Genomic DNA, 23,581 nt, shown 5'->3' with positions numbered 1-23,581 from the left:
CTCGGCCCAGGGTGGTCACGCGAGCGCGGCTGTGCCTGCGGAGCGGTGGGCACACAGGCGCTGGGATTCACCGACTGCGGTGCTGAGGACACAACTGTGCTTTCAGAAATGTTAATCGCTGCTTATTGCAGTCTTTTCCATCACGCTGCAGACGCTGATGCGAAGCTCATTTTCACTGTCTGTAACATCCTGAATAGCTGTGGTCTCTAGAGCTGCGTAGCTTTGTTCAGTCCTAATGAAAAACTTCACACAGCTTTAAAGCTCTTCCAGAAAAAAAAAAACAAACCATATGATCTGCCATGGGCACGTTCCTGTAAATCTCTCTTCCTGAGCTACTCTGCCAATCTCCCATGACAGAAGTCTCGCTGACACCGGGTACAGACCTGCGCTGTCTCCTTCTGCAGGGATTCAGCGTGAAGGACCACCCAACCTTCAAATACACCCTCGCGGTATCAGAGCCTGAACCCCGTCCTCCCCGCCGTGTTTCAGGGAAGGTCGGCAGAGCCCGCAGGCACCGGCCAAACCACACGCTTGGTTGTACTCCACTGCTGGGATGCTGAAACACGTTCCCCTGGGGGAACCATCCGGGGGTGCAAGAAGACGTGCTTTAGCGTGCAGCCTGGGCAGCCCCAGGCAGAGCTTGGCATGCTGCAGGGAGCCCTGTCACCAGGCGTGCAGGATTTATCTCCTCTCACCGGCACACCTCTCCCTCCGAGCTCATCCCTAGGCTCCCGCTGCAGCCGGTGGAGAAAATGAGGCAATTCTGCAGCGTGGTCCATCTCAGCTGATGGGCAGATGAGCATCTCAAACAGATCATTAGTCGGAGTTGAAGCTGGGGGAGGTGGTGCTTTCATTCCTCTTGGAAATACCAAAATACCAGGCTCGCTCCTCACCCGGGCCAACCCCGCAGCCCGGCTCCCTGCCGAGGATGGGTAGGGCAGCCCCACGGAGGCTGCAGCAGCAGCTGTGTGTCTATGGAGGTAGGCATTTGTTTTGCATGGAGTTCATAAGCTGTCGTTTAGAAGCTGTCTTAATTAAAGAACCGCCCTACTGCTTTGAATAATCGCGTGGGTTAATAATTTTGAGCTAAATAAGGCTTGTTGTTGTTCGCCAGGTTTTCAAAGATCTGGAATTCGGTGTATGAGTCTTGGCCAGTTCTGCCTTTTTCTCTTCCCTTGAGTCTTTGTCTCCCTTCACGCTGCCCTGACCCTGTCCCTGTGCCCACACAGCACCAAAGCCCCTTTGCTCCCCGTCTCCCAAAACCCGGCAGCTCCAAGCAACGCTGCTCTCCTTGTCCCGTTGCAGGTGGTGCGAGACCAGATTTCTCACTGCACGGTCAAGCTACGCCAGACCACGGGCCTGATGGAGTACTGCCTGGAGGTCATCAAGGAGAACGACCCCAGCGGCTTCCTTCAGGTTGGTGAGGAGCTGCTCACGTCTGGGCTGTGAGGGGAGCGGGAAAGGCATTGCACAGCCGAGGGCCCAGGGGTAACGCAGCAGAGTTGGGCGAGTTACACCAAGGATGATGTCCCCGGCTTTTCCAGCCATAAAATCAAGGGCCAACCTCTCATCACCGTCAGGTTCGCAGCAGGAAAAAAGCAGAACCAGGCCAGGGACACTTCTTACTCTGACCAGAGGGTTGCAGCAGATAGTGGTGTATCTCTGGAGCCGTCATCATAACGTGCTGTCTCGTGGTTCTCCAGTGAGAGACGGGCATACAGCACTTGAGAACTGCATCCCACCATTCATTCCTGGGCTGGCCCCTTTGGTACTAGACCCTGCGTTTAAAATAGTCCCCAGAGCTCCTGGAGTCCCTCTGCCAATCTGAGCCCGCAGCAAGGGGTGATGGTGGAAACCATGTGTGATGTCCCAGCCTTTGGCAGTGAGGGGCAGAAACGGCAGCCTGGGAGGTGCGGGGAAGGAGGAGAGCAGGTTAGAGACAAGGCACAGCACACAGCCCCGGTGGCCTTCGGTAGCTGAGGCTGCTCCTTGCCACCAGATCTCCGACGCTCTCATCAGGAGAGTGCACTTAACCGAGGACCAGTGGGGAAAGGGGACGCTCACACCCCGGATGACCACGGACTTCGACCTGAACCTTGACAACGCCCCTCTGCTGCAGTCCATCCACCAGCTTGACTTCGTGCAGATGAAAGGTAAGAATATTTCCAGTGCCTTTCAAAAGCCCGTCTCTGCTCATGCTGAGTGCTTCCATGCAACTCATCACAGGGAAGGGGCAGGAGAGGAGAGTTTCTCATCTTCTCCCAGCAAGGCTAGGCACCCCACACCCAGAGTTACGCCCATTCCTGTGTATTTTGCACCCCTGGGCCAGCCATCTGCCTCCCTGTCTCGGATTCCTGGGCAGCTGTGTGCCAGATTAAGATGCCGGGAGCTTGGTTTTGCCTGGCAGTGCATTAGAAAGTGCTCTGTGGGTTGGGACCAGGGTCTCAGGAGCAGCACAGGCACTTCCCAAACCTCTGCTCACACACGCTCGTTTGGTCAGTACTGAGCAGCGTCTGGCACGGGCCAGCTAGCAAGCTGCCTGCTGCGGGCAACCACGTTGTATCTCCAAATGCAAAGGCACAAAGAGCCACCCCACTTAGCTCAGGGACATAGAACCATAGAATCGTTTAGGTTGGAGAAGACCTTTAAGATCATCAAGTCCAACCGTTAACATAACCCTGCCAAGTCCATCACTAAACCATATCCCTAAGCGCATCATCCACACGTCTTTTAAATACCTCCAGGGATGGTGACTCCACCACCTCTCTGGGCAGCCTGACAACCCTTTCAGTGAAGTTTTTCCTAATTTCCAATGTAAACCTCCCCTGGTGCAACTTGAGGCCATTTCCTCTTGTCCTATCGCTTGTCACTGGGGAGAAGAGACCAACACCCACCTCACCACAACCCCCTTTCAGGCAGTTGTAGAGAGCGATGAGGTCTCCCCTCAGCCTCCTCTTCTCCAGACTGAACACCCCCAGCTCCCTCAGCCGCTCCTCATCAGACTTGTGCTCCAGACCCCTCACCGGCTTCGTCGCCCTTCTCTGGACACGCTCCAGCACCTCAATGTCCTTCTTGGAGTGAGGGGCCCAAAACTGAACACAGCATTCGAGGTGCGGCCTCACCAGCACCGAGTACAGGGGCACGATCCCCTCCCTGCTCCTGCTGCCACACCATTTCTGATACAGGCCAGGATGGCGTTGGCCTTCTTGGCCACCTGGGCACACTGCCGGCTCATCTTCAGCCGGCTGTCGACCAACACCCCCAGGTCCTTTTCCACCAGGCAGCTTTCCAGCCACTCGTCCCCAAGCCTGTAGCGTTGCATGGGGTTGTTGTGACCCAAGTGCAGGACCCGGCACTTGGCCTTGTTCAACCTCACACAATTGGCCTTGGCCCATCGATCCAGCCTGTCCAGATCCCTCTGCAGAGCCTTCCGACCCTCCAGCAGATCAACGCTCCCGCCCAACTTGGTGTCATCTGCAAACTTACTGAGGGTACACTCAATCCCCTCGCCCAGATCATTGATAAAGATATTAAACAGAACCGGCCCCAGTACCCAGCCCTGGGGAACACCACTTGTGACTGGCTGCCAACTGGATTTCGCTCCGTTCACCACAACCCTTTGGGCCCGGCCATCCAGCCAGGTTTTACCCAGTGAAGGGTGCTCCCATCCAAGCCACGAGCAGCCAGTTTCTCCCGGACAATGCTGCAAGAAACGGTGTCAAAGGCTTTACTACAGTCCAGGCAGACAACATCCACAGCCTTTCCCTCGTCCACTAAGCAGGTCACGTTGTCACAGAAGGAGATCAGGTTGGTCAGGCAGGACGTGCCTTTCGTAAACCCGTGCTGGCTGGGCCTGTACATGCTGCGTGATGGCACTCAAGATGATCTGCTCCATAACTTTCCCTGGCACCGAGGTCAGGCTGACAGGCCTGCAGCTCCCCAGATCCTCCTTCCAGCCCTTCCTGTAGGTGGGGCGTCACATTTGCTAACCTCCATTCCGCTGGGACCTCCCCGGTTAGCCGGGACTGCCGGTAGGTGATGGAAAGCGGCTTGGTCAGCACTTCCGCCAGCTCCCTCAGTGCTCTTAGGTGGATCCCATCCAGCCCCACAGACTTGTGCGTGTCTCAGTGGTGTAGCAGGTCGCTGACCATTTCCCCTTGGATTGTGGGGGCTTCATTCCGCTCCCCATCCCTGTCTTCCAGCTCAGCGGGCTGGGTACCCCAAGAACAACTGCTCTTACTATTAAAGACTGAGGCAAAGGCAGCATGAAGTACCTCAGCCTTTTCCTCACCCTTTGTCACTGTGTTTCCCCCCGCATCCAGTAGAAGACGAAGATTCTCCTTAGCCCTCCTTTTGTTGCTAATGTTTATAGAAACATTTTTTGTTGTCTTTTACAGCCGTCGCCAGGTTAAGTTCTAGGGTCTTTCCTCCCTCCCCTCTCCTCCCTGTCATTTTAGACCTTCATTTCAGTTGTAATTTCCTCCTCGTTCTCCGTTCCCTCTGTGCTCACCCTCCCGTTCCGCGGAGAGCCACTGCATTTACATTGCTTTGCAGGAAGCAGAGAGCTGCTGCAACCTGTGAGCAATTTGCGCCTTGGCAAGCGCTGGGAAGCTGATGGAAGATGCAAGTGGGCTGTGATGCAGGGAAGCTCAGGAGGACATTGAACATAGGCCTGCACCTTCAGCTGGCGCAAATGAGCTGCCTGGAGGAAAGGCCACCAGCTGTGGGTCTGGCATGGCTCTTCGTTGCCCTCACGGCCGGATTTCCTGACTCGGGAGCCATTTGCACACCCCGGCATTTCTCAGCAGTCAGACACAGGAAGGCCGTTGACCACGCGCTTCCTCTGTAACGATAACGAGCGCCTTCAAATAATGGCCCCGCTGGTATTTGCTGCGGTGAGAGGGGTGCGTTGGGCATGGCTGCTGGGAGCGCTCGTCGTTGCTCATCGTTAGCCGGGCTGTTAATTTGAAGCGTCAGTAATATTTTTTGATAGCAAGGGAAGCCAAACCCAGCGAGGGCTGGATTACTGGTTTGCTTACATGCAAGCGGTGGAGACACTAGCATGTCCCTGCCCTCCCTTCTTTCAGTCTAGCACGGAGGGTTATTTTTAATTAATAAGAGCAAATCTGCTGCTTGTTTAGCTGTCCGCCCTCCTCCGTGGAGGCAGGGCAGAGCTGACGGAGGCTGTCCTCTCATCTCACCCTCACTGTGGAAATAAGTTGTTGCGTTTTGTAGACTTTGCAGAAGGTTGGGTTTGGATCCCAAACACGTGTCGCAGCGCCGGGGGAGGCAGGGCAACACCAGACGTCTCGATAAAGAGCGGAGGTGAGCAATAGGCACGGGGCATCCTACATCCATTGCCAGCGCACGCTGGGCACGAGCAGCATCCTTTCTGCTGTATTAGCTGTAACACGAGGGCTTTCTCCATTTGCTTTCTCCAGGCCCTCAGCCTGGTGATTCCTGCTGAGGATCCAACCCAGGAGGTGGAGGAGTCGCAGAGGGAGGTGGTGAAAGGTGAACATTTGCCAGCGAGTCCATCTTTTCTTTCCCGGGCATCTGTGGCTCCTCCACATCTTGTCTGGATTCTCCATGTCTTTTTTTCACTGGCTCTTGTCAGACTTCGGGCGGTGAGGATGAGGATGGAGGACGAGCAGCTCTGTTGAGCGGAGGTTTGGGAAGGCTGTCCCTGGCCAGGGAATGGGATGTGTCAGTGGACATCCCCTTTCCCTGTCGTGCTGTCACCCTTCCATGCTTTTCAGAGCAGGAGCAGGCTGCGTTACACATGTGCGAATGCTCAAATATAGCAGTCTGAGCAGAAAAAGCCCTGACAGTCCTTTATGTCCCCTGCGTAGCTGATGGGAGGCTATAGGGTGCACAGCCTCCCAGCTTCAGTCCCAGCGGCGTGCAGAGGCTGAGGACAGGGACTGTCTGGTGCCTGTTTGGAGACCTCTCTGAAATGTGCTTGTGTCTCTTGTGCCTCCCGGGGAGGGGTTCAGCAGCAAGAGCTGTTTGCTGGCTGAGCTGGCAGAGGGGGCAGCCCTGGGGGCCCCACCGGAACCCCCGGAGTGGGTTCTTTGCTTGGGACAGCACGGAAGGACCCTGAGCCTTTTTTTGGCAGGTCGAGGGTTATCATTCCCTAGCACTAAAACAGCCGCGCTGAGAGACAGGCTCATCTCTTCACCAGGTCACGCAGTTCGTGCGATCACCTCCCCTTTCGGGACAGGCTCTACCATGGCAAAAAGATCAGGTGCTCCCTATTCTGCAGGGCCCGAGGCTTGTCTCTGCTGCTCCGGCACCGCTTGTTTTGAGGCAGAGAATTTGTTCGATGGAAAAGCAGAGCAGTGCTCGATGCTGGGTTGTAGATAAGGCCAGGCACACGGCTGTGTCTGGGAGAGTGTCCCAGGTTTGGGACCGGCTGCTCTGAAGAGTCCAGGCAGTTCTATACCAGATATATTGTTGCGCTGCTGTATTTCACAGAATCACAGAATCACTACGGTTGGAAAAGACCTGTAACATCATCAAGTCCAACCATCACCCCAACCCCACCATGCCCATTAAACCATGTCCCACAATGCCTCATCCACACATTCCTTGAACACCTCCAGGGATGGTGACTCCACCACTTCCCTGGGCAGCCTCTTCCAGTGTCTCACCAAAATTTCACCAAAATGCATTAGAAAACGGGAAGAAAGCAGAGAAGCTCTGGAGAAATCTCAGCTTCACCAGGCTGCAGGGTGGAGGAATTTGGTGGAGCTTGTTTGGAGAACGATCCTTTCTCCTTCCTCCCCACCTCACACCCGCGAGATCACAGTTACATCCCCTGTGCCGTGCTGGCTTCCAAGGCAATAAATGCATCCTCCATGCTCCAGCTGAAACATGCATGCCACTGCTGTCCCCCCGCTCCTCCTCTGTGGTCCTAGCAGCCAGGGTTACACTAATTTGTGTTTAGTTTCCTCCCCAGTGCCGGCCCCCCCGATCCTGCAGCTAGAGGAGTGTTGCACCCACAACAACAGTGCCACCTTGTCCTGGAAGCAGCCCCCCTTGTCGACGGTGCAGGTGGAAGGCTACATCCTGGAGCTCGATGACGGCAACGGCGGCCAGTTCAGGGTAGGTGCTCGGAGCGCAAAGCCAGTCCTGGCAGCAAGGTATTGCTCCTGGTTCCAGTATTGCCCTGCCATGACGTGACCAAAGAGTTCCCCAGACTTTTTCCAAGTCCCCTCCTTCCCTGGAAACATGAGGCTCGCTGCTGGGGTGCCCAGGGAAGCCAACGGTGCAGACAGACTGTGGGTTCTTCTGGGGGCCAAGGTTATTTGAAGGGGTGGAAATACCTTTCCAGTGACCAATATGACTTGCAAGCGCAAAGAACACCTTGGAAGCTCCGTCTTTTTAGGTTGCTAAATATTTCATGCAAGGTATGCTAATTGCCATGAAAGACTCATGGTTTGCCAGCTACCAGCAAGCAGAGGTGTTTAAGGCCTGAGGGCTTTTAAATTGCTGTAATTACACAATTAAAATATGATTTTTCTCTGATCCGACACGCTGATAATTATCCTGGCGTGTTCACATCCACCGAGAGCAGGCGCAGGGACCAGCCCATCGCGTTTTCTGAATTCATCCACAAGAAACTCAGGCAGGCAGGAGCCAGAGCAGAGTCGAGGCGGAAGAGAAGTGATGCGGGTGGGATCTGGAGAGAGAAGAGAGCAGGAGGCTGGGTGTGGGGAGGCACAGCACGGCCACCCCGGCAAGGTGAGGGCAATTCCCCAGCACGCCAGTCTTCTCTCTTCCCCCCAGCACTGGGAAGGGGCTTGGATGTGCGTAGTATTCCTGCCGCTGGGGTTATAGAGGGCTGCTCCAGCTGATGGGACACGGCTGGTGCCACGAAGGGGAATGTCACTGGCTTCTCAAATCACTGAGGCATCGTCCTGCTCGAGAGCAGCGAGCTGACCAACAGTGTCAGGCGGCAATTTGCCCAGCGAGCTGGGAGTGCCGACTGTCGTACAAGTGACAGTCCCTACCGAGAGCAGGTCGGTGTGTAGCCCAGACTGTTAGCTACCTCCCGCACAAACAGGCAGGAGAGATTGGGACGGTGTCCTGAGGCAAGAGGACTCTGCCTTTGGGCGTTGAGCCAAAATGGGGCTCCTTGCAGTGAGCCTGGGGTGGTGAAGTGGGAGCTGTGCCCTCTCATAGGGTGCCGGCTGCAGGAGAGCTCTGTGGGTGCTGGACCCCAGGTAGATCAGGGCCACCTTAGCATCCCATCACCGATCTCACTCAGTTCGTTAGGACATCTATGCTGTGCTCCTTGACCCCGAGCGCTGACCATCACTGTTTCCAGGTCTGCTGTGGCTTGGGCTGCTCCCAGCCCCAACAGTCAGGGTGTCAGGAGGGGTGGAAGCCATCATCTCCGCTCTGCAGTGCAGGGGAGCATGCGGTCACCCCTGTAAGCTCCGAGGACATGCACCCACCTGCAAGGAAAGGGGCCAGGTTCAAGTCTTGGCTGTGGAAGCAGCAGCACCCCATCACCCCAGCAGCTCGGGCAGCGAGGCGCAGCGGGCTCTGGAGTGGGAGCAGGGCAGCAAAGCTTCCCCACGCAGGCAAGCTGCCTGTGCAGAGCCTCCATCTGCGCTGCGAAGGGCAGCAAACAGGGCTTTGTCATGGGATCTGCTAATTAGAAGTCAACGTTTTGTGAGCCGTGTGTTTCGGTAGCCCGTAGGCCTGTTCACTGCTGTCCCTGCTCATACAGCTCTGTTCCTCTGAGCGGGGCTATGGCAGCAGAAGCATGACATGCACCGCGGTGAGTGCCCGTTTGGTGAGATCACCTTGTTTCCTTTCAAGGAACGCTTTGATCCTGCCACCCAAAAGCACATAAAATTGTTTTCTATGAGGATGTTTCTGTGTCCTGGGCTCAGACTGTATACATTCCTCTCTGGCAGAGCTCCTCTGGGATTCAGTGGGAGTTTGGCTGGGATTGATGCCTTACAACTTGGTCCAATATGAATAACATCTCCTTCCCCTACAGAAACTGGGTTTATGGCGCAGTATTGTCAAGGAACAAATCACAGGACCGTTGTGCTCTGCTTTGGCCATATCCAGTGCTCATAAGTCTGCCCCAGGTAGCAGAGCATGGCTGAACCTTGTGCATCACGACTGCCGCGAGCTGTTCTCCCACCCCTGGGACTCTGTGGCCAGGGCGCTAACCCACACCTGTGCTTGCTTTGCAGGAGGTGTACGTGGGCAAGGAGACCATGTGCACGGTGGACGGGCTTCACTTCAACAGCACGTACAGCGCACGTGTCAAAGCCTTCAACAAAACGGGAGTCAGCCCATACAGCAAGACCCTGGTCCTCCAGACATCTGAGGGTAAGGCATTGCAACAGCTCCAGCCCGACGCGCTCGGACACTGCTCACACGCACGCTTGGGCCCCGTCCAGCCCACCCAAGCTTAGCATTGCAATACAGGGAACTGCTCCGCTGGTCCTCCAGTACCTCAGCAATCATTGCAGGAAAGCCAGCACTGACAGGAGGAGGAAAGGTTATGTCAGGAGCCTTGAACAGTGCCAGAATTTCTCTCTCACCCCTTTCCTTTGCAGAAGATGTTCTTTGGGGAGGTACAGTGAGAGGCATCCCGCAGAGAGGTATTTAAGATTCGGTTGCAGCGGGGTTTCTATTACACAAAGGGAAGCTCAGATGTTTTCATTAATTCCATTTAAAACAAAACAACACTGTCAGTGTTGCTCCTGAGACACTAAGGGCTGTGCATGGCTGCACAACGCCATAACCGCACGATGCCTCCTCCAGCCCCTGGCAGTGCACGACAGAGAGTAGAGGGACCGTGGAGCCGCACGGGTGTCCTTGCCATCCCACGGGGTGTACAGCCAGCCACGCCGGCATTGTCTGCATCACCCCTGTGCTGGCAGGAGCTCGGTTAGAATATTAAACACTCCCTTGCAGGTTGCAGAGAAGTCTCCCCACCTGACTTTAAGTACATTTGTCACACCAGGCACTTAATCCATGGTGGAAAATTGGCTTGCTTCTGACACGCAGGTGGAGGGTTGTACAGCTAGCTCCGAGAAATGAGGTGGGCGTCAGAAGCAGCGGGCAATGCAGCCGTGAAGGAAGGAATCAACGGCTGCTGCCCCATAGCCTTCCTGCCGGGCGAGAAACCCCTCCTTGGGAGTTTTCCACGCTCGGTGGAATCCCTTTTCCTTACTCCCAGACTAAAATCTGTCTTTTCCAAGCTACGTGAAGATTTGTTTCGCGGCAGCACTGCCAGACCTGGCTGACAGCTGGCTCAAGAGCAGAAGCGTGTTCCCGCAGCCCCAGCTGCTGCTGGCAGACACGGTCTGGGGTCAGAAGGGAACACACACAGCTCGTGGGGCTGCTGGTGGGGCAGGAGGAGGGAGAGAGCCTTCTTGCCACAGAGCACCTCTAGTGGCTTTGAGCAAGGAGAAAAAAGGGTTTTCTCCTGGAAACTGATTTACGGGTAGAAGCAGAGCAAGGCTACGCAGAGCAGTTTCACTTGCTTGCCTGCACTCATCTGCAGGAGGTAACTGTTCCAGCTCAGAAAGAGCATGTGCCAGGTTTGAATGCGTGGGCAGGACAGGTCAGCGAGGAACGGGACTCAAATGCAGCAGAGGCAGAGTGGAGAGCAAAGCTATGACAAACCCTTCTCGTACGAGAGGCAGAAAACTCAAATCACAGGGCACAAAGGTCTTGGAACGTCCGTCTGAGAGCTGCGTGTGTGTTTGCAAAGCTGGGCGCCAGCGTCAAGGAAGCTGCAGTGTTCCTCTGGAGATTCAGGGACGGGACAGCCCGGATCCAGCCCCGCACTGGGATTGCCAGGACTGCTTCCAAAGGCTGAAGGTCAACAGTTCTCACCCACTTCACTGCCTGGCTTCAGCAGCCTTTGCAGGAGACAGCAGAGCTTTGGCTTCTCATCACATTTGTGTCTCATAAGACCCATTTGAGACGCAGTTTCTTAATCAAAGCCAGTTGGGCTGTAAGTCATCCCAGCCAGGAGTTTGCGGGGTTCCCGCCATGATCTTTCCAGCTCCGCTTTCCTCCCATAGGTGTTTTCACTGTCGAGCCAAGCTCGCCTATTGCACAACTCCAAAATACGAAGGAACCTGGGAGAAAATAGCTGGTCATGGTCCCAGCAGGCCAGGCTGTGCTTGGGGCTGGTGCCTTGGTCTGTGCCAGTGCACAGACATTTCACTCTTCTGAGCATCAGATGAAAGTTTGCTGCATTCAGCCTTTTCACTGAACGCGCTTTTGCATTTGTTATTCCAGCACGAAAGAAAGAAGGGGAAAAAGGCAAATGGGCCTGGAGCATTTTCTGCTCTTAGAGGCCATCTGAGCTTTTTGGACTCAAAGAAAAATAAATTACATCTCTGTGCAGCTTCCAGATATCCAAGTGACTTGTTGAATAGAGCCGCCTTGCACATCACAGCTCTTGGTTAGGCTTTTATTTCTGGCCTTTACAGCAGCACCAGTGCTATTTTGTCTGAAGTAGGCTTAGCTTTCCCCTTCAGCCATGCTCTGCAGTTTGCTGCAAAGTGTTTGTGCGGGAAGAGGGGCCAAAAGAAGAGACGGGCTCAATATGAAGAGAACATCTCTCTGAACGTGGCTGTCCTGCTGTAAGTGGTTATGAGAAATTCTGCTCAGAGGGTGTTATTTAAAAGCTGGCTGCTAGTCCTAGCACACATCATCCTTATCCACAGCCTGTGGAAGCTAACTGGAGTCTTTCTGCCTTCGATACACAATGAAATGGGCTGTAGAGGCTGGCAGGGAGTGAATTGTCTCGCAGGATCTCAGCATCTGAAGAGAACAAGGATGAGAAGAGGGTAAAATTGTGTCTGGGCCTCTGCGGGCATGCCTCTGTGGTCCTGTCCAGCCCAACAGCCAAGGTGAGCCAGGCAGCACCGACGGGAACGTCCCATGGGAAGTCGGCACAGGCATAAGCCTACAGCAAGCTGCAGAACGCCTTCCCAGCCCGTGGTGCGGCACGTCTTCTCCTGCTCATCCCAAAGGAACTACGTTTTCCAGCTAAGGAAATTGCAGCTCACTCTTCAAAGCTGGTGCTTGGTGCCACCAGCACAGCAGGGTGGCTCCTGGCTGGGAGAAGGTCTGTGCCCCAGAGCCCTTCCCACGTGCTGGGCCCTCTGGGGCTTCCCAGGGATGAAGATCCTCATCGTCAGCACAGCCAAATGGCAGCAAGGGCTGAAGGCGATGGTCCTTACCTTGAAATGTGTCCTCTCCCTAGCTGATGGCAGGCTGTTTCACAGCAGCCCTAGGAGTATCCCTTGCCCTGTCACGTCTTAGCCGGTGCCTCCCAGGACCGTCACTGCAGGCTCCAAAGCACTGGGATGTGGCGCCTGGCTTATCCTCTCTGTTTCTTCAGCACCTGAGTGATGTTCAGCTGTAGGCTTGGAAATCAGTCTGGAAGAAAGTTTGCAAGGTGACCCTGTCCCGAGGCACAGGCAGCTTGCAAAGCTTGGCCGGTGGCAGCACCGCTCGGCTGTCTTCGCCCCGGGGAGACCTCAGGTCTCCCCCCAGCCTCTTCCTCCCTGGGCTGGGCAGCCCCAGCTCTCTTGGTCTTTCCTCATCCAGCAGATTTTCCAACCTCTGGCCAGTCTCCTGCTGGCTTTGGGACCTGGTCTGTTTTCCTCCCGGCACTTTCCCATTTTCACCCTACCCACAGCCGGCGGTTCCTTGGTGCATGCACGGCTGCGGCAAGAGCAGCCTCTGAAGAAGCCTTGCAGAAGCCCCTGGCTCTGGTCTGCTGGTCATGGTGGGATGCAAACGGCCGCTCCCAGGAACAGGCACCTAACGCATGGCGGCAAGGAACGGAGGAGGAGACCTCCCCGTTGCAGTGGGATTAGAGTCTGCAGGTGGGCTGGCTGCTGGGCTGCTTTTCTCTACAAGGATTTCCGAGATGGTTTCCGAGTCCCTCCAGTGTGGTTTCTTTCCATGGGCTGTCCAGCCGCTGGATGGCAGAATGAAGGACCGGCTCACCCCAGGTGGAGAAGGAGAAGAGGAGCTCGGCAGTGCTGGAGAGGACTGTCCCTGCCTGCTCCCCAGGCCCAGATCTGCGCTGCTGGCTGGTGCAGAGGTTGGACTTCCCTTCTGCCAAAACCTGCTGCTCCGTTCTCACCCTTCCCCAGGTCTCTCTGGCTGCCCACACCTTGGCCCTTCCATTGGGCTGCGTCGTGCCTTCAGCCACGCTCTCCTGGGCACGCGCTGCCGGCGCTGCCTGCAGCCGTGCACTGAGAGCCAGCGCCGGGGAAGAGCCGTGTCTCTGCTCCGCCTTCGCTCGCCTGCTCAGAGTCTCCAGCTTTAGGTGTGGCTGCGGAGTTTCAAGGCAAGCCTGGTTTTGGCTTCTTGTTTCTTGGGTGAGACACAAGCCTAGGAGCAGAGGATGAGGGAGGAACACCTGGCTTGTCACACCCTGTGCCCTGCTGTCCCCTCTCCCAGGTTCCCAAGCTTGGCCAACTCTGCCAACACCACGAGCAGCCGCTCCCGGCCACCTCTGCCAGCCTGGGGACGTGGCAAAGGGACTTGGGCACCACAGCCTGAGAGCCCTTCCCCAGCCTAGTCGAGCCCCAGAAGCTTTTCTCTTCTTTCAAGCCCAGTTCCTCATCTGGGGCCCAACTTTAAGTTCCTTACCAGCCATGGAGTGACCCTCAGCAGCAACCAGGGCTTTTTAACGGGTAGTTTTTGGACAGGGGTGAACAACACAAGGGGAGATACACTGCAAGGAGCTATAGGAACATAAGGTGCTAGTTAGGGAGAGTCATGAGCCCAGCTTCTCTTGGTAGTAGTTCCTCTCACTCTTGGTAGATGTTGGAGGGCACGTCCTTCCCTAACCTTGAGCTCCGTTTATTGACCTGTTGTGCAACGATTTATCTAACCCGTGTCTGAACCCACTGACACTCTTTGCTTCCACAGCCTCGCGCAGCAGCAAGTCGGAGAAGTTCCAATCCACTGTGCAAAGAAATGCTTCCTTTTATCTGTTTTAACGTGATTTCCAGCTCAGTCCGTATTCACAGCTGAGAGAGGCTGGGGATACAGTGTCCAGGAGTTTATCTGATTTGAATGTGTGGAGGCTGGTGGATTCTACATTTTCATGTTAACATATCCCTTGACAAGGCTAGGGAAGAAATTGCAGGAGGTGACCGTTTGTGGTAGCGGGGAACGGAAACCGATGACCCGAGAGGTTCCCCCTGCTCTGACATTTTGCTGTGAATCACATGAGTTAAATTCTTACTGTAAGGCTCAGATGTGTTTTGACAGGTACAAAGGGATACCAAGAACACAACATCCCGAACAACCTTTGAGTAAGGTGGGTGCTTGGTGGTACTTAGGGTTACATAGCTTAGTACAGCCCTGCAAAATGCCTTTCAGGGTTACCAGCCGACTAGCTTTTACGCCAGTAATTACTGTGCACAAAAAGGTATGAGATTTATTAAAGAACGATGGGAAGGGTGCATGGTAACTTGTGAATTTTTTTAGGTGCCTTACTGTGAAGAGGTGCAGGACCCACTTTAAAGAAAAGCATACTGAATTTGTCACGGTGACATGGGAATTTTGGAAGATGAAAATATGTTTATTGCCGATACTGTCAGAGGCTGGGCTTTCCCGAAGGGTCTCGCTGGGTTGCACACGCCAGACATTTCTGCTCCACGCACCGTACGCACGCTCGCTGCAGCGAAGCAGGGTCCGTGCGTGCCGAAGCGTCTGTGCTCTGGTCCGAGGTCTGGTCTCGGGTGATGGAGTGACACCGTCCAGCAGACCCGATTTCTGATCTTTAGTTTGCATTGATCTTACGTTTAGACACGCAGTCAGAAGAACAGACCCTCCCTTTTCCAGTGCCTTTGGAAAGATCGCAGCTTCGTAGAATGAGTCCTTTCTCCTCCACCCTTAATCTACAACCCAGCTTTCCGGGGAGATCCTACTTTGAGCTAAGATCTTCGGCCCACCAGCTGAGCTTGCATTCTTCTTTACAGTCCCTGAATTCAGCCGGTGAGCTGAGTGCCTCTGGCATTTCCTCTTGGTCTGTGCTTCTGGGCATCTCCAAAATATTTGTTTGTTTTGTTCCGTTGTGTTTGTTTTTCCCATGACATGCGGATGGCAGGGGGAACTCCTTCTGTTTGTCAGTGGCCTGCTCCTGCCGTGCAGGGACTTTTCGGTGGCGTAGTTCTTGTGGTGTGTTCATCTGTACGTACCAGCATGGGCAGTTTTAGGAGTGGGGTGACGGAGCAGCACAGTAACTCCTTACATGGGTGCTGTTCTTGGCAGGGCCAGCATGCCTGAACCATTTTGCTCAGCCAGCCGGCAGAGCAGATCCCTCGTCTCTAGTTTGCATTGATCTTGTGTCTAGGGACAGTCAGAAGAACAGACCCTCCCTGGGAGAAACCTGTGGGGACATCTCGATGGTTTGCTTTCCCTATACAGCCAGAAAACGCAGCCTCTGCTGTGAGGTTGGTTCTGTGAATTTAGTTTGCTCGATTAAATCTAGACCCCTCTTAAGAAAGAAGCAAGTCTAGATGCAAGCAAGGTCTACTAAGGCCAGCTCACAGACCCCTTGCAGTCTGGCTTCTTAAGACCCTGAAGATGTGGGCTCTCGACCGCTCAGCTTTCAGCACTGGGCTCGGCTTTTGCAAAACCAGATGTGATCGTATCGAAGTCTCGTTTTCTGCAGAGCAGAGGAAACCACTCCCGTGATACCTCGCTCGTCTGGCAGCACCCACAAGTGCTTTGCTTGCCTCCTTGCACCCGGTCCTCGCGGGCTGTGGTGGGACGTAGGCAGTACAGGCGGAATGAGTGACGGTATCGGGCAGCCAGCGAAGGAGCCGCAGGCACGGTGCATCTCTCAGAGCTGTTTTCTAACCAGTCTTTGCACATCTTCCGTTGCTAAAGATCCTGGGCCCTGATTCTTCTGCCACTCTGGATTTACACCCCTCCATGGCCTCCAATGGAGTAATTCATGGCTTCCTCCGGTGTAAGCCCAGGAAGAATGGGGGCCCCCGATTGTTTGATTTCCATCCCATAACCCGGAATGAGGAATGCTGCAGCATGACCCTTGCCAGAATAACCGGGGACCCTGCAACTTCCTTTTCTTTGTGCTTTTTTATGTTTTTTTTTCTCATCGTACTGTTGTGCGCTAATGGCTTGAACTCTGTTTTGTTACGGACGTTTCTTACTTTGTGTCCAGTGTACCGAGGTCCGCTGCGATGGCCATGGGCAATATTTGTGTGTGCGGTACGGACCTCTGCAGCCGCGGTCTGGGGTGGTGGGGCAGGGCAAAAGGGGGTCCTGAACGTGCCTGTGTGTCCGTGCTGTTTCGCACTCAGGTGAACTTGTATCGCAGCGATGCGCAGAGACCTTGAAAAGCACTCTTTGTATAGGAGCACGGGGCGCGATTCATTAAAACAGCCTCAGGAGGTGCTGCTTGGCGCTCGCCAGCAGCGTGGCACGGAACGCAACTGCGGCCAGATGCTTTCCCACCAACACGTCCGTCAGCAGGGTGAAAAGCCTGCTTCCTTGCCAGAGAGGTCAAAACCAGTCACAGAGCTAGACAGGGGTTTCCTTAAAACACAGCACCCTTCATGAATGCTCTTCCACGCAGTGCCAACGCGGGGCTTCATGCCCTCTCCTCCTGGCGAGGACAAGCTCCTGGATCAGGACGAGCTCCTGGATCAGTCCCCGGCTGCAGACCGGCTCGCAGGAGGCGTTTGCAGCCAGCGATCGGGCACAGCCCAGTTGCAGGAGGATGAAGGGCACCCCAACGCATCCTGCCCCTGCAGCTGCAGTCGAAGCTACAGCCCAGTGCCCTTTGGGTGCTAGCGGGGGTCTGAGGCCAGGCATCTGCCCCCAGGGACCCCTCCACTGCTCCGCTCCTGCCCAGACCGCACACACAGCATGGGAGGCATCCCGGGAGAGCTTGGTGGTCACTGGACACACCCGTGGCTGCTCTTCTTTCATCAGTCCCTGTCCTCCGAGGAGTGATTTTTAAGTGATTCAACTGAGAATCAATCTAGAGAATATTTCCCAAGCGGCCAAGATACTCTGCCAAGGCTAAAATTTCCTGCCCCTTTTCTGGAGGGAAGTCCAATGATTTGGCATCCCGAGCAGGTAGCGATCAGACTTGATGCTCTTGAAGGCTGCGATGGGATCTGGCCATGAAAGAGCAGATACTCCACACTTCCCAGAGGTGAGACTCACCAAAATGGCCAACGGTCCGTACTCAAACTCACGGGTCGCATTTGCAACCCCTCTCCATGCTCTTTGGCTTTTAATGAATCAGGCCTCCCGTGGCTGACTGGATGCTTAGTTAACGGTTAAATGCTCATGAGTGTATTTCAGGCGGTTGTTGTTTCTTAGCTGTGATGTGTGAAATGTAGTATCTCTTTATAGGATGCAATTTTGAGACACAAGGAACGCCTTACTCTCAATTAGGCAAGTATATTTATCACAATTAACTGGCACCTAATCCATGTTGCTCATCCTTTTCTCTTTTTTTTTTTAATCTTTAACTTTTCTTTGGTGAGTGAGCAGCATTTCTTGTGCGTACCCTGCTTGCAGAGCACTCTTGGATGTCACGGCAGCAGGCAAATTTGGAGGAGGAATGGTGATTGCCATACGATGTAAAGGCATTTTGAGTTTTCCTCCATATGGTTTTAAAGAGAAGCCTGAAGTCAGCGCTCTGGAAGTGGCCCTCTGATTAAGAAGTGATCCTCCTGCTCAAAGCCATACGTATTCCAGTTCATTAAGGGCGCTTGAACGTGGGCCAAATGCCAAGGAGGTGATTAGCCCCTCTGCAGCTAATTGCAGCTGGGCGCCTGTCCCACGCAGGCTGCCTTCCCCCGGCGCAGCGGTGCTCAGCAGCCTGCAAGGTCAGGCCCGTTCATCCCGCTGGGAGAAGGAGCCCCGTGCCCAGCCCTGCAGGATTCCCTCCTCGGGCAGCTCGCACACCGTGCCGGCCAGCCCGCGCCCGCTGGCAGCCGGAGCCCATCCTCGCTCCGTCTCTCCCCGCCTTTCTGCAAAGCGCTGAAAGGTCGGTGCGCTCGCTGGAGAAGCGGGCAAGCAGAAATTGCTTCTCGTTCCTTTCTTTACCCAACTTTACGTGCTGTTTTCTCTCCTGCATGCCTTTCCTTGGGAATGACCACAGTTGACATTAAAAAAATGGTGGCAGGTACGGAATCACCTCCGTCAAGTTGCGAAACCGAGGCACCCGCGTGCATGTGAGCTGTCTTGTGAAACGATCCAATAAATCGATGAATAAATCTCACCGGAGTGTTTTATTTTTCAAGCCGTATTTACTCCTGCAGGCGTGAGAGTGTTTTGTGGATGTGTCAGTTCACGTTTCAGTGACCGCTGGAGAAAACCACCTGGGGAACCGGGCTGGTGGCTTGTGAAATCCTGTGCCTCTGTCTTGTCGAGGACGTGACACTGTATCTGTCAGATTTGCAGTAACTGAGTCCCGTGCATTTAAACCAGCAGCCGGACCGAGTCGTGGAGGTGTTTGGGCATTTTCCAGCCTTCCCATGAGCTAGCTCTTGTCTTACGTGTGGCCGGTTGCTCTGCAGGGAGGTTTCTCGGTGTGACGTAGCATCTCTGTCAATGTAGACCTTTGTTTGTGCTTTTGGTTCCCAGGGCTGCCAGCCCTCGAATACACACAGTTTATCTGCTAATCCTCAGTCCCCTTCCCGTGCTGGGCCCGACCCTGCAAACTGTTGCTTGCATGAGTAACCCTTAGTCGTAAGAGTAAGTTACGTTAGCTAGAGCCTGGAGACCTGGCCGGGATCGCATGTGTCCTCCTGCTAGGGCCAAACTTTAGGAGCTCGTGAGGATCCTGCGGGCTCACGAGCTGAGACAGACAGACAGCGGGAGGGGACGGAGGCAGACAAGCACCGGGGAGCAGCAAGAGCAAAACTCTTCTGAGTCCCGGCCGTAAAACCTCAGCCACGCTGGCAGGCTGCAGCTGCACGAGCTCAAAGCGTCCCTCCGTGATGGAAGGTGCCCTCCGTGAGCCAGCAGCCCCCTCCGCTGTGCAGCTCCCTGCCTGCTTCTCGCTGCGGCGTCGGTGGGCAGCAGCCCGAGCCCACACCGTGTCTTCGTGCTACGTGTCGGCCCTGCATGTAGCATGCGCTGTTTCATGTCCGCTCGGTCACCGACGGCCGTGCTCCCGCCAGACTAACCTGATGTTGTTTGTGTGTTCCAGTTGCTTGGTTTTCTTTCGATCCTGCCTCTGCCCACGCTGACATCATCTTTTCTAATGACAACCTGACTGTCACCTGCAACAGCTATGATGACAGGGTTGTGCTGGGGAAAACGGGCTTTTCGAAAGGGCTCCATTACTGGGAGCTGTCAATCGATCGTTACGATAATCACCCTGACCCGGCCTTTGGCGTGGCACGCATTGATGTCCTGAAGGATGCCATGCTGGGCAAGGACGACAAGGCCTGGGCCATGTACGTGGACAATAACCGGAGCTGGTTCATGCACAACAATTCCCACACCAACAGGTACGTGGTCTGCAACGGGGTCTTCCTCAGAGACCACAGCCCAAGGAAGAGCCCGGGGCTTTTCCAGTGGCACCTACAGGCCCCCACGGGAAGGGTGCATCACTCTGTTAGAGGATGTGTCCTCACCCAAAGGGAAGGACAGTCCCTGCCTCCTTGTATCTGCCTTGCTCCAATATTCCTTCCCTGCCTACTGTCACTCTTTCCGTGCTGACTCTTCCCCCGAGCATGCACGGCACCGCTCCTGTGCAGCACCCCCTTACCGTTAACACCCAAAGCCTTGCAGCTCATGCAACGAGAAAATAGTGTTTGCTTTTATCCCTATGCCACGGTTATTGTTTCCTTTCCCTGTGGGCCAGCGGAGCTGGGGACTTTGAAGCTTGCAGTAGCTTGGGGAGAGCCTGGTGTCACCTTCCTGCAGCCTCAAGGGCCGTTCCCTGATGGGTCAGCAGGTTTTGAGGTGAGCCCTGCAGCTTTGCTCCCCAGGCCCACTTGCTTTCCCCCACGGTTGTCTTGCTGCGGCTGCTCTGGTAGGTAGCTTTGCCCTCGGGGACATCACGGCAAGCGGAGAGCACGAGGTACCCAGGGACTTGCGAGCGTGGCCGGGATAGGTGCAGGTCGTGGCCTGGCTCCTGGGTGAGCTGTGAAGTTCAGCATCATCAGCCCTTGAGGTCCATGGGCTGAACCCTGAGCCGGGAGCACGAGGGACATTAAGCCACAGGGATGCCCTGATCTTCTTCTTGCCCCTGCAGAACCGAGGGTGGGATAACGAAAGGCGCCACAGTGGGAGTGCTGCTGGATTTGACCAGGAGGACCTTGACGTTCTCCATCAACGAGGACCAGCAAGGGCCTGTGGCCTTCGAAAACCTGGAGGGCCTCTTCTTCCCCGCCGTCAGCCTCAACAGGAACGTGCAGGTACGTGCTTTGACCATGGAGCACCATGGCAGCGTACCCTGGGGCTGAGCTCGCGGGCAGACTCCCTCTAATGCTGCTGTCACTGCAGCGTGCGTTGATGCTCAGCAGCTTGGGGACTTTGTGGAGCGGGGAGGGTTCTTGTGCAACAGGGGCGGCTTGGAAAGAGCTAAACTTACACCCTAAACCACCTGCGAGTCTCTAAAATCGGGACAAGCCTTCCTGCGGCCACAGCTGCTGCCTCTGGCTCCTCGTTCCAGGTTTCTCCATCAGGGCTGATGAAGCACCAGGGTTCTCCAGCCCTCCATGGTTGGGTTCTCCAGCCCTCCATGGTTGGGGTCTCCAGCCCTCCGTGGTTGGGTTCTCCAGCCCTCCATGGTTGGGTTCTCCAGCCCTCCATGGTTGGGGTCTCCAGCCCTCCATGGTTGGGGTCTGCAGCCCTCCATGGTTGGGTTCTCCAGCCCTCCATGGTTGGGGTCTCCAGCCCTCCATGGTTGGGGTCTGCAGCCCTCCATGGTTGGGTTCTCCAGCCCTCCATGGTTGGGGTCTCCAGCCCTCCATGGTTGGGGTCTGCAGCCCTCCATGGTTGGGTTCTCCAGCCCTCCATGGTTGGGGTCTGCAGCCCTCCATGGTTGGGTTCTCCAGCCCTCCATGGTTGGGTTCTCCAGCCCTCCAGGGCTGATGGGGTTTGACAACTCCGCTTCGTAGTGCTACCCCACAAGAGCCTCACCAGCTCTTACAGCTCTCCCAGGACCCAGATAGGAGCATTACCAGGCAGAAGGGCACCTTTTAAAGCCTATTTTCCTCTGGGGAGGTTCAAACCCCTCTTCTCTCCCTCTCTCCCAAGCTCTCAGCTCTCCTGAACACCAGCAAGCGGTGGCTCCCTGGGCCTATCTGGTATTTTCATCTTTCATTTTTCTTCTCACTAGTCTCATCCCTGCTATCCTCTCCCCCAACAAGTCCCCCATGTTCACCGAACCTGGCTTTGTCACATCCACTCTACCACCGCTTGCACCTCCAGCACTGCACAAGTGCCCGGGCACATCCCAGGACACGTTGCACCTAACGGATGACCTCAGGGCGCCGAGCATTTTGGCATGGTCTTCTGCAGTGGATATCAAAGGCATCACCTCTGCGCAAGGGCAGAGGCACCAAGTGGCTTCTGTAAATTAGGGATCCGTGCCCTAAAAGACGAGCGTGTTTCTAGAGCCCCTCTGCTTTCTGATGGTTCTCTGGGCAAGGCACAGCTTAAATCCCCAGACCACAGAGAAGTCCCATGGGATGTTGATAAAAGGCTGCTAATAAACCGAAGCCATTCGTTATCCTTCTTCAAAGATGTATGAGTAGTTAAAAATTGCTCTAATTAGGATGGAAATAATTGCATTTCAGACAAAGTTTTCTATAAATCTGTATCTGAAGGGGAAAATGCTGCTGTTCCAATAAAAGAAGGAATTGTGCTTTCCTCCCAAATTAAAGCATTTGTGGAGGGAACTGAATTACCCATGCGCAGCTCCTCGGCGCCTGTGTGGGTATTTGCAGGACCTGGCCCCTTGCCCGGTCAGTCCGTACGAGCAGAGCCTGCCCGCATCCCTTCCTATGGACCAGGGTATTTCCTAGACGCAGTGAGCATCAGGTCTCCGGTATTTCTTCCACTTCCCCTTTGTCCCTGTGTTGCAGTCTCTGCCGCATCGCTCCCCACCCCCAGATGATGCCGGGCTGAGTGCCTAGCTCCCGTTTTCATAGGATGCGTGGGGCTGGAAGGGACACTCAGCATCCCCCCACGCCGTAGCGTGGCCCAGCACCCTGCTGCTGCTCAGCTTCCCCGCTGCGAAGGTCCTTCCTCCCACCGGCGACCGGCCACGTCCCCTCCGCTGTACGGCCCGTGCTCAGCTCGGGGGCTTCTCGGAGGTCTCCTTCTGTACTGAGCGGCTTCGCTGTCCTTCAGCCCCCTCCGTACCCGTTTGTCCATCCCATCTGCAGAAAGACTCAACTGCTGCCTTGTCCCACCTCTCCGGCAACTGGCTGTTGGAACCGTCCACAGCCAGCTGGGAATTTTGGGGGCTTGATACCACCGGTACCAGCGGTCCCACTTCACGCTGGAGTTGTTTAAGGCTCCTGCGGCGCAAACAAGTCGTGAAGCAGCAAGATGGAGCCACCCCTGTGGTCCTGGGGACGGCCTCTCCCATCCCCCCCAGGCCCCACAGCAGCAGGGAGGATGCGCAGTGGGGCAGGAGGAGCAGCGGGCTCCCCGTAACATCTCCGGCCACATCCTGCCTCTCCTCGGGCGCTGCTCCTGCCCTCCCCAGGGACAATGTGCCGGCTGCCGTGCCGTGAGCTGTCCCGACAGGCAGGGAGGGATGCAGCTGAGCCCTGTATCTCTCATTGCAGGTGACGCTGCACACCGGCCTGCCGGTCCCCGAATTCTACGCTTCGCGCTCGGCCATGCCGTGAGGATGCTTCCGGAGCCGGCTGCCTCTTCTCGGGACGAGAGGAGCCAGCCCGTTCCCTCCTGTGGGATGAGGCCGGCTGCCCAGCCGCCGGGTCCCTGCTCGGCCGCCGGCCGGAGACGGGGAGGCAAAGCGGGAAGGAAGAACCTGGCTTTTGGCCGTCTCTGATCTCCCCCCTCCTGCGCTGTCCTGTGTGTGTGCGCTTCGCTGTTTAGCTCTTTTTGGCTGATGAAGTACCTAGGTAGCCTGAGATGCTCCTCTGTGTCCGCGTTTAGGTTTGGTTTCATTGATTTGAGTTGGGGTTGGGAGGGGAGGGCAGTTTCGTCTCGTTTGGCAGAGCGCTTTCCCCTCCCATGGGGCTGGCCAGAGGGACCCCCGCCACGGGAAAGCTTTCGCCCATGCCAGCCCCGTTACTTTGCAGGATATTTCTTTCCCCCGTGGCCTTTCTTGCAGCGCGCCCTCGGTCACGTGTAGAGGTGGGTCCTGGATTACCAGTCAGTCCCCGCGTCCTTACCAAAACGTCCCTGTCCCTTGTCCCCCCGAGGCATTTCATGGGGCGCAGTGGTGGGGCGGGGAGGGGGGGTCACCCTGTCCCTGGGTGCTCTGGGTGCCGGCAGGCCGTCGGTCCAGCTCCGAGTGCCCACGCCGTGCTCTCCCCCAGCTCCCTGCAGCCCGGCGCCGGCACGTGTGCCACAGCCATAC

The 23,581-nt window shown here is 55.7% G+C and overlaps 1 protein-coding gene across 1 annotated transcript in view; it reads left to right on the top strand.

Annotated features, from left to right (window-relative positions):
* Nucleotides 1-22,883, top strand: part of TRIM9 (tripartite motif containing 9) — a 74,619-nt gene extending 51,736 nt beyond the window's left edge. The window contains exons 4-13 of the mRNA XM_059820022.1: nt 1,306-1,416; nt 2,000-2,153; nt 6,950-7,107; nt 9,219-9,357; nt 14,830-15,018; nt 17,413-17,454; nt 18,167-18,190; nt 19,220-19,523; nt 20,273-20,435; nt 22,821-22,883. Of these exons, the coding sequence (XP_059676005.1) occupies nt 1,306-1,416; nt 2,000-2,153; nt 6,950-7,107; nt 9,219-9,357; nt 14,830-15,018; nt 17,413-17,454; nt 18,167-18,190; nt 19,220-19,523; nt 20,273-20,435; nt 22,821-22,883 (1,347 nt within the window). The remainder of the gene's footprint in view (nt 1-1,305; nt 1,417-1,999; nt 2,154-6,949; nt 7,108-9,218; nt 9,358-14,829; nt 15,019-17,412; nt 17,455-18,166; nt 18,191-19,219; nt 19,524-20,272; nt 20,436-22,820) is intronic.
* Nucleotides 22,884-23,581: the final 698 nt, after the last annotated feature.

Source organism: Gavia stellata, chromosome 7 (assembly GCF_030936135.1).
Source record: "Gavia stellata isolate bGavSte3 chromosome 7, bGavSte3.hap2, whole genome shotgun sequence".
NCBI classification, from domain to species: domain Eukaryota; kingdom Metazoa; phylum Chordata; class Aves; order Gaviiformes; family Gaviidae; genus Gavia; species Gavia stellata.
The sequence above is the reverse complement of the archived record's forward strand: the minus strand, read 5'-3'. Positions and strand labels throughout refer to the sequence as shown.